The sequence below is a fragment of the Vipera berus genome, assembly GCF_964194415.1.
Source record: "Vipera berus genome assembly, chromosome: 6".
Taxonomy (NCBI): Eukaryota; Metazoa; Chordata; class Lepidosauria; order Squamata; family Viperidae; genus Vipera; species Vipera berus.
The window spans coordinates 70,125,577-70,135,919 of NC_138208.1; the positions used below are offsets into that span (position 1 = coordinate 70,125,577).

The 10,343-nt window shown below is 38.7% G+C and overlaps 2 protein-coding genes across 2 annotated transcripts in view; one reads left to right on the forward strand and one right to left on the reverse strand.

The window, feature by feature from the left end:
• Positions 1–2,010: 2,010 nt before the first annotated feature.
• PMCH (pro-melanin concentrating hormone) lies at positions 2,011–5,496 on the forward strand (the record flags this gene model as incomplete). The annotated part of the gene is made up of 3 exons (XM_081330653.1): positions 2,011–2,259; positions 3,346–3,547; positions 5,400–5,496. 3 exons carry the CDS (start codon positions 2,011–2,013, stop codon positions 5,447–5,449), a joined length of 501 nt encoding a protein of 166 aa, XP_081186779.1. The 3' UTR covers positions 5,450–5,496.
• Positions 5,497–5,675: 179 nt separating this feature from the next.
• The window catches only part of PARPBP (PARP1 binding protein), a 40,026-nt gene continuing 35,358 nt past the window's right edge, over positions 5,676–10,343 (reverse strand). The window contains exon 10 of the mRNA XM_081330263.1: positions 5,676–6,080. Coding sequence (XP_081186389.1) covers positions 5,743–6,080 — 338 coding nt within the window. The 3' untranslated portion in view covers positions 5,676–5,742. The remainder of the gene's footprint in view (positions 6,081–10,343) is intronic.

The window sequence follows — 10,343 nt, forward strand, 5'->3', positions numbered from 1 at the left end:
TCAAAATGTTGGCATTATTCTTTTGCCTTAGTTCAACTGGAACATGCACATGAACAGTTTGTGATCTATTTCAGTCAAGTTTCAGGCTTAAAATGTACTGTTTTATGACCCATGTTTGTTGATTATAACTCTTAGTGAGCATATAAATATCCTCCATGATGATCTGTACCTAATCTGATCTTCCAAAAGCACATCCATTGCCAATCTGAGTCCATCCACCAGCTTGTTTGGCAGCCTTGTATTTTTCCCCTACAGCCTATTGAATAAGACCTTAAATATCTAATTTAATTAATCATCCTTTTTTTCTTGATTCATTATTTGTGCAAACTGGTATGTACATTCTTTATTGAATCTCTGATTGAAGCTTAGTACAGTTAATTCAGATGCCATTACCTGAATTATTCCTATATTCTTTGGCTTATTCTATTGTTTGATATCTTCTAATCTATAGCCAGAAGTTTTCTAAGGAGAAACTTGTAAAACAATGTCTTTGTCATATCTGAATATTGTGCTCTCCAAAAATCAGCAACAATCACTGCAAAAATAGATCACAACCAACTGAATAATAATGTGCCATCAAGTTGATACTGACTCTTAGTTACCATGTAGATAAATTATAAATTACAACCAAGGGACAATAAATAATCAAGACCTCAAAGGTATATCAAACATGCCATAAACTTAAAAGTTTAAAAGACCAACCCAGATTTTGTGGGGAAAAGACTAGATTGTGAAAATAAGATTTTACATCTTTCTGGAAGCAAAGATGGTGGAGCAGTGGGCTAATGCCTCCTTAAGTAACACCAGCTGCCTGCAATTAGTGCAGGTTCGAGTCCCACCAGGCTCAAGGTTGACTCAGCCTTCCATCCTTCCGAGCTAGGTAAAATGAGGACCCAGATTGTTGGGGGCAATAAGCTGACTTTGTAAAAATGCCGCTTGGGGGGCCCTCGAAAGCCCTAATAAGCAGGCATATACATAGAATGAAGACTATTGCTAAGCACATTGATTTGTGCTTTAGATTGTAAGCCGCCCTGAGTCTTCGGAGAAGGGCGGTATATAAATGGGATTAAAAAAAACAACACATTCACAGTCCTGACAGTGTTACTGAAAATATCCAAGTGAGTTGCAGCCAAGTGTCCAAGATGAAAACTATGCATTGCATAAGGATGGGGTATTCTAAATGAAGATCAATATTTTTGAATTCTGTTCCAGAAATGCTCCTCCATGTACCTTTTCACATGTTTATCCCTTTGTGGAGCAAAGGTGGAACAATTCAAAATCTCAAAGCTGCTTGCGAAAAACATTAGACAGACACAAAGCCAAGTTATTCCTCACTCTTGTCACTATTCCTATATCAAATCTGTCTCCTCTGAACACTTATAAAACAAAGGTGGGCTTTGCAACTCGTTTGTTTAAATAATATTCTCTCCTAAGGAAGCAGGAGTCATGGCATCTAATTCAAAATTAAAGCATGTCTGACGTAATTAAAATTATATCTATGACCCCTTATTTTTATGCACATGTATGAAACTTTTTGTCTGGGTAAGTAGAAAGGTTTGAATTCTCTTTAAGATAAAGTTTACTTGCTTAAGACTTTTCCTCACAGAGACTGTTTTTCTCTTACTTCTCAAGAAGTGTTTTTAAAGAATGAATAATAAAGATTCTTTGCCTTTTTCCACAAATGCACAAATTAATTCTTTCCTGAGACTGTGTGAAGTGGAATTTAAAGATTAGTTTAAAACTCAGAAGAAAATTGTCCTGTGGCATTTGGTAAGATAATCCAAGGTATACAATGAATGTATTAAAAAGCAGCTCATCACCTACGGTTTGGAACAAAAGACATGTAATGATATACAAAAGGTCAGTCCTCTTTACTCATAGTTCTTTGAAAAAGGCATAAGCCATTGAAGTGGTATCTATTCAGTCCACAAGCTATATAATACCATTTTTCTGACCATGCGCTATTTTCAAATTAGCCTCATTTAAGTAATATTTAGTTTGTTCACTTCCATGCAAACATCTAAATATTGGAGAATGTGTATCTCATCCCATGTATTACTATTAATTTTTTCTCTTTTGTCTCAAGGTTCTTTGCTTTCTGTTTCTAAGTCTATGAGAAAAGCAGAAGATAATATGCTGCTAAGCACATTCAGCCTTGGAAAGATAACGCAGAATGGTGACAAAGCTGGAAAGTCTTTTGAGCGTTATAAAATGGAGGACAGCAGTTTTTTGGATGAAGACCGAAACCCACATTTCTCAGTGAGTTTTCTCTGTGTAGCTATTGTGTAACACAAATTAGCATTCTGGACCATAAATTTGTAACAAAACATTGGGATAGGTTATTTCAGATATGCCAATATATAGAACTATGGGGGCGCAGTGGTTAGAATGCATATTGCCAGCAGTTGAATTCTGATCAGTTGAAGATTGACTCAGCTTTCCATCCTTCCAAGGTCAGTAAAATAAGGACCCAAATTGTTGGGGGCAATATGCTGGCTCTGTAAGCCGCTTACAGATGGCTGCAAAGCACTGTGAAAGAGTATATAAGACTAAGTGCTATTGCTATATAATTAAAATATGAAATATGATTTGAAGTGGCTATCATCCTAAAATCAAAGAAAACAGAATGCTGTGCTTTGAATTATATTTGAAAATACTAATATTGTATTTTCAGTCTTAAGGGCTTAAATATAGAGCCTTGGTGGAGCAGTGGGCTAATGCCTCCTTAAGTAACACCAGCTGCCTGCAATTAGTGCAGGTTCACATCCCACCAGGCTCAAGGTTGACTCAGCCTTCCATCCTTCCGAGGTAGGTAAAATGAGGACCCAGATTGTTGGGGGCAATTAAGCTGACTTTGTAATAATGCCGCTTGGGGGCTGTGTGTGAAAGCCCTAATAAGCAGGCATATACATAGAATGAAGGCTACTGCTAAGCTTGTAAGCCGCCCTGAGTCTTCGGAGAAGGGCGGGATATAAATGGAATTAAAATAAAATAAATAAAATGAAATATATGCCTTTCAGCTTTAGTTTAATAACGAATCTGAATGCTGCTCTTATCATCAATACTTAAATTTACAAAGAAAAAGTCCTTTAAGATTTTGGCCTCATCAAACTTAATTAAACAAAATCAATGTTATTTAGTATTAACATCCCTGGGATATGTATTAAGATACGTCTTGCTTTGAAAAAACCCGGGTTTGACTCTGATTTTAAGCTAAAAATTAAACTTCAAGATAGCTTATGCTGCAATCAGAAGATAACTCTTCTGAAAATGACTCATTTGTGGGTTAAGGTCTAGAATATTTTTATTTTGAATATTTTGCATCTACTTTTCTTTTGAGTGCAGAATATAGGTTATAAACATGTCATTAACTATGGCCACCCACAGAGCCTAAGTGTTAAGCAACTTCCTTATTTTGAACTGGAGGGACCTATGACTTTTCCATCAAATGCTGAGGTTGAAAATATTGAATCAATACAAGATCGGCGTGAGACAGGAAGTGATGAAAACTCGGCTAACTTGCCTGTTGGAAGAAGAGATTTTGACAGTAAGTTATATTTTCATGTTATTGCAAAACAGTAATATTGCCTTAATTTGCTGAAAGAGTAATTATAACTGTTGAAATGAATAACTGTGGCCACCATTTCTCCAATGATAAGCAGCAGCACTCTAGGTAGAGTTCAAGGCAAATTCTCAAATTTCTCAGCTGGTTGTAGTTCACTTAGTGACCGTTCAAAGTTACAACGGCACTATAATGTTACCCATGACCATTTCTCATTTTTACATTTTTCATTTCCACACCTGGAATACTGCATCCAGTTTTGGTCACCACGATGTAAAAAAGATGTCGAGACTCTAGAAAGAGTACAGAGAAGAGCAACAAAGATGATTGGGGGACTGGAGGCTAAAACATATAGGGAACGGTTGCTGGAATTGGGTATGTGTAGTTTAACGAAGAGAAGGGTGAGGGGTGACATGATAGCAGTCTTCCAGTATCTCAGGGGCTGCCACAAAGAAGAGGGAGCCAGGCTGTTCTCCAGAGCACCTGAGAGCAGGACAAGAAGCAACAGATGGAAACTAGTCAAGGAGAGAAGCCACCTAGAACTAAGGAGAAACTTCCTGACAGTTAGAACAATTAACCAGTGGAACAACCTGCCTCCAGAAGTGGTGAATGCTCCAACACTGGAGGTTTTTAAGAAGAGACTGGACAGCCATTTGTCTGAAATGGTATAGGGGTTCCTGCCTGAGCAGGAGGTTGGACTAGATGACCTCCAAGGTCCCTTCCAACTTATTATTATTATTATTATTATTATTATTATTATTATTATTATTATTATTATTATTATTATTATAACTTTTGCAGCATCCCCATGATCATGTGATCAAAATTAAGATGCTTGGCAACTGGTTCATATTTGTGACCATTGCTGTATTCCAAGGTCACGTGATCACCTTTTGAGAGTCCAACAAAGTCAATGGGGAAAACAGATTCACTTAACAATCGGATTACTAACCTAACTGCAGGAATTCACTTAACAACTGTAGCAAGGTCATAAAACAGAGCAAACCTACTTATCAAATGTCTCACTTAACAACAGAAATTTTGGGCTCAATTGTGGTCTTAAGTGTGGCACATGCTGCCCATCATTTCCTTTTGGGCAGTTGTCCCTAAGCTATAATAGCAGCTGTGGGCCACTTTAATTTGTCAGCATTCCTCATGCTGCTGGGCCAGTGGTGGAAGTTGCAAGGAGCATCCAGCCAGAGAAAGAGAATTGGCAGACTGATGCCTCCAGGTTAGTTCCATTGTCCAGGTGCCCAAACATAAGTTTTCCTAAGTTAGTCTAGCAGGAGTGACCCCATCACTTCTCCCTCCTCTCCCTTGAGCTGTCTTGTTTCATCATCTTTTTCAATGCATTCACACAAAAGGTAGTCAAGCTTCAAACTCTTGAAGACTTGGGTTGCCTTAGACACCAGCTAATTTTTTAGCTTAAGCCTGCGCGGGAATAAACCAGTGTTTCATTCACCCATGTATATTCAGTTTCATCTCTACATATGTACACAGACAAAACTATATTGAGCTGCCACCTGTTTATGATCAAAGGACAAATGTAGCAATCAATCATCAGTATATGCTTCTCTGAAAAAGAAAGGGTTCTTGTTGTTTTTTCTCAGTCTTTAAAAATTGTAGGGTTCCATTCAGTCTTTTTAAAAGAGTGACTGGTTAAATGTAAGATTAAAAAAAAGCTAACGTTTTCTAAATATTTATTAGAAAAAATGAGTTTAAAATTCAAACAAGTGAAAATTTACAACATGCCATGACAGAGGACAATGTAGTTAAACTTGTTTACAAAAGCATGTATTTGACAGTCAAAACCACAAATTTTTTGTGTTTTCTTTAGTGCTCAGATGTATGCTGGGAAGAGTCTATCGACCTTGTTGGCAAGCCTAAAATGACCCTGAAGTGCATCACTTGGAAAAGACAAACCCTTTCCTTGATGAGTCACAGAAACTGCAGTTGTGGTTAAAATATTGCTGTGTTTGTAGAGATTCTAAACATTTCTATGTCAGAATGCAACATGTACAAGTGTAAAGTTACAGTGCATCATTAAACTGTGAATTCTGCATAAATGTTGATGATTTAATTTTTGCAAGTACAGTATATATAAAACTTCTGCATAATCGTGATTGCAATGGTAAACTTAACACGAGTCAATTTTTTTTGTCTTTTCAATCCACTGACATTTACAACCTAAAGAACTGAGTTAGTTTTGCTTGCCCAGTAATAAGCTTATTTTTGGGTATAGCCTTTTTGGATTTTCTGGTTTCTTTTAGTTTGCTGTCCAAACTGTTTTGGCATTTCACCGCAGTCTTTGGTTTCTTATGGTATATATGCTGGGGTGTTTCATTTTCGTTAGTGAATATGACATTTTCACTAATTCTGTCCACCAGTTTCCTCTTTGGGTTCTCGTTCTCTGGACGGCAACTTAATTTTCCTGTTTCTTTTCTTGTCCTTCCGTTCTGACAAACACTTCCAGAACCAGTTCCGAGTGTAGTATTTTCAAGTGATGAATTCAGGCTTTCTGATGGTTAAGAAAACAAAACATTTTATAAAGGAAAAAGACTACATTATTTTTTAAATTGTTTTTGTTGCACACTAGTCACCACTGATAATTTTCAAAAGAGACAGTGTTCTTGTAAATTGAGTTAACTAAATCTAATTAGTAGAGATCATTAGTTGAAAACAACATTATACAATCTGAGCCACCGCCCTTGACATAAAAAACACTTCAGCAACCACGTCAGAAAATAAACATGTAAAAAAACAAGAGTACAAGAAACCATTCATTTTAAAAGCATGTGCAAATTATTCTAAAATATGAATAGGATTTTGATGCAGGGTCCAATCACCGAAAGGTATTACCCTTTACTCTTTAGGAGTCCCAAGCATACTTTATCAGCCATTTAGCTAGATAAATACAACAAGTCAATCTCGTAATGATACAGGTGGCAGCAGATATTAATTCAGGCAAAAACAACAGCAGAGTCGTGGAAATGTTCAAGATAAATGAACTGATAACTGCATAAGCTTTTATGACTATGGGAACTGCTGCAGTGTATCAATGTTCCCTAAGTTAACATCCGAGATATTTTTTGCAGCACTTTCAATGAGGTTTCAGTTATTTACCTCTAAAAGCAAACAAAGAAAATGCCCTGAAACAACAATAAGCAATGCTATTTTCAGATCTTAAAAGTTTGATTCCCTGTGTTTCATCATGCTCTAGGTCAAGTGATTGGATCTCCACAGAGTCTGTTCTAAAAATAGTGCTACTTTATGTGGTCAGAGATGATTCTGTGTCAGGAAAGAATAGAGTGTGAAACCAGTGAGTGATGCAAGGATAAGTGGGCATACTTGGATACAAAGTGAGCAAAGGTGCTTCAGGACTGGTACTGACAACCTGACTGCATCTGTCAGTAGCATCTTCCTTATGCTTACTTGGTAGCCATAGGAGTTCATGGAAATGCAAGTTTTGAGTTCAGGAGGCATTAAGGAGACATGTAGTCACAATCTGTCAGTGCCTCCTTAACTGAAATGAATTTTCTTGACCCCCACACAGCTACCATGCAAACTCTGGAAAAGATAAGAGCTCCAGTAAAAAACAGCCAACAGGTACAAGTGAGGTCACCACGCTAAACTCCAACTGCCCTTTCCTGTTTTGGAGCCTAATATAACACACAAGTTACTCAAGATAGTGAAAACCAACATTAACTGAAAAGAGATTGAAAAAAGATCTGTGAACACAGGGTGTAATGGGGGGCGCTAACAATATGATTTCACATTACACATTCAGAGAAATAATAATTGATTTTATATACACATTTACGTGTGTATAAAGGGTTGCAGCCTGAATTGAATTTAATAAAAAGGAAAAAGATAGTGGACATGATGAACAACACAATAATTTTCCTGGTTTTGAGGAAATGCAAAATTAATGGCAGATGGAAAAAAATATGTAAAAAAATATGTAAAACAAAGTAACAACCCTGCTAGTTGTGTCCAACTCTAGGGGCAGTGTTCATCTCCAATTCATACCCAAAGAGCCAGTGTTGTCTGAGGACGCTTCCTTGGTCATGTGGCTGGCATGATTATACGCTGAAGGCACATGGAATGCTGTTGCCTTCCCATCAAAGTGGTACTTATTTATCTACTTGTATTTGCATGCTTTCAAACTGCTAGGTTGGCAGCATGCACTTGCTGGACCGTCTTAAAGAAGCTCGGGTGTTTTTTTTTTCATGACAGTCACTTGATCCCAGAAAAATGTTTAAGGAAGCAATGGCATGGAATTGTTAGCCTTGTGGCAATAGGATTTCAAAATACTCCACATTCCCCAACTTCAGCATCCTTTTTCTTTACTCTATCATAGATAGATTCCAAGAATGCCACATATATTAGGCTGATTTAGAAAGCCCCAGAGTTTTCATAATAGACATGAAGTCCTTAAATGATTTTTATTTTATTTATTTATTTATTTATTTTATTTAGATTTATATAGCGCCCTTTCCCGAAGGACTCAGGGCGGTTTACAGGGCATTTAAAAAACAGTCAATACAAACGTTAAAACAAATTTAAAAAGATTAAATAGAACCCTGAGAAAATTAAAACCCAGTTAAAATTAAGATTAAAAAATTCTCAGCCTAGGCCAGAGAGCTCGAAGAGCCAGGTCTTCAGGTCCCGGCGGAATGAACGGAGGTTGGGGGCAGTCCTAAGCTCCGCAGGCAGCTGGTTCCACAGGGCAGGCGCACCCACTGAGAAGGCCCTACCCCTGGGTGTTACCCACCGGCAATCTTTAACCGGCGGCACCCTGAGGAGACCCTCAGCATGGACAAAAAAGTTTCACTGCATCATCCTGGAGTTCCTCAACTCTACCTTGGTGAGTTACATCATTAAGAATGATTCACTAGAAATACTATGTCGTATCTCTTTACCCCTATATCAGTTACATGAACTCAAAACTGATATTAGATTATGAGTTAACATAATATCCATAATGAGCCTTGGTGGAGCAGTGGGCTAATGCCTCCTTAAGTAACACCAGCTGCCTGCAATTATTGCAGGTTCGCATCCCACCAGGCTCAAGGTTGACTCAGCCTTCCATCCTTCCGAGGTAGGTAAAATGAGGACCCAGATTGTTGGGGGCAATAAGCTGACTTTGTAATAATGCCGCTTGAGGTGTGTGTGAAAGCCCTAATAAGCAGGCATATACCGTATATACTTGAGTATAAGCCGACTCGAGTATAAGCCGAGACCCCCAATTTTACCCCAAAAAACTGGTAAAAGTTATTGACTCGAGTATAAGCCGAGGCTGGGAAATGCAGCAGCTGGAGGCTGGATCCCCCGAAAGACGTCTCTGCTGAGATGAGAGAACGGGGTGGCAAGCCGCCGAGAGAATGGGGCGGTGGAGTGCTCTGCCGAGAGAATGGGGCGGCTTGCTGTTCTCTCGGTGCAGCACGGCAGAGGCTGGATCTCGCGAAAGAAGTCTCCGCTGAGCGAGAGAATGAGGCGTCTCAGCGCCCATTTTCTCGGCGAAGACTTCTTTCGGGGGATGCAGCTTCTGCCGCCCCTTTCTTTCAGCTGCCCAGTGGAACAGCTTGCCACCAGAAATCAAGAGTGCTCCATCACTGGAGGTTTTTAAGAAGAGACTGGACATTCACCTGTCTGAGATGGTATCGGTCAGTGGTGGCGAAACTTTTAGAGACCGAGTGCCCAAACCGCAAGCCAAAACCCACTTGTTTATCACAAAGTGCCAAGGCAGCATCGGCATTCTGGTGCCCTCGGGGGAGGGGACAGGGAGGCGCCTCTGAGTGCCGCCTCTGGCACGAAAAAAAGGGGGAGCAAAAAATGGGCCACCGTACCGCAAGGCACAAAAATGCCAACCGCCGCGCCGCAGGGTGCAGATACAAGGCACCGCACCACGTGAGAACGGGGCTGGGCTAGTGAGTATCACGCAGGCACTAGCCCCGCCCCCTTTGCAGCATGTGCCTGCTCGTGGCCCCATGCGCGCATGCACGCATGTAAAATGCTTCCCCCTCCCTTTTCTTCCAGTCCACCAACCGACAAGGACCTGCTGCTGGCAGCGGTGGTGGCGCACGTGCCAACAGAGAGGGCTCTGAGTGCCACCTCTGGCAGGCGTGCCATAGGTTCACCACCACTGGTATAGGTCCTCCTGCTTGAGCAAGGGGCTAGACTAGAAGACCTCCAAGGTCCCTTCCAGCTCTATTCTATTCTATTCTATTCTATTCTATTCTATTCTATTCTATTCTATTCTATTCTATTCTATTCTATTCTATTCTATTCACTTTCTCTATTTCTATTCTATTCTATTCTATTCTATTCACTTTCTATAATTCTATTCTATTCTATTCTATTCTATTCACTTTCTATATTTCTATTCTATTCTATTCTATTCTATTCTATTCTATTCTATTCACTTTCTATATTTCTATTCTATTCTATTCTATTCCATTCACTTTCTATATTTCTATTCTATTCTATTCTATTCTATTCTATTCTATTCTATTCTATTCACTTTCTATATTTCTATTCTATTCTATTCTATTCTATTCTATTCTATTCTATTCACTTTCTATATTTCTATTCTATTCTATTCTATTCCATTCACTTTCTATATTTCTATTCTATTCTATTCTATTCTATTCTATTCTATTCTATTCTATTCTATTCTATTCTATTCTATTCTATTCTATTCTATTCTATTCTATTCTATTCTATTCTGTTCTGTTCTGTTCTACGTTCTGTTCCATTCCATTCCATATTTTCTATTCCA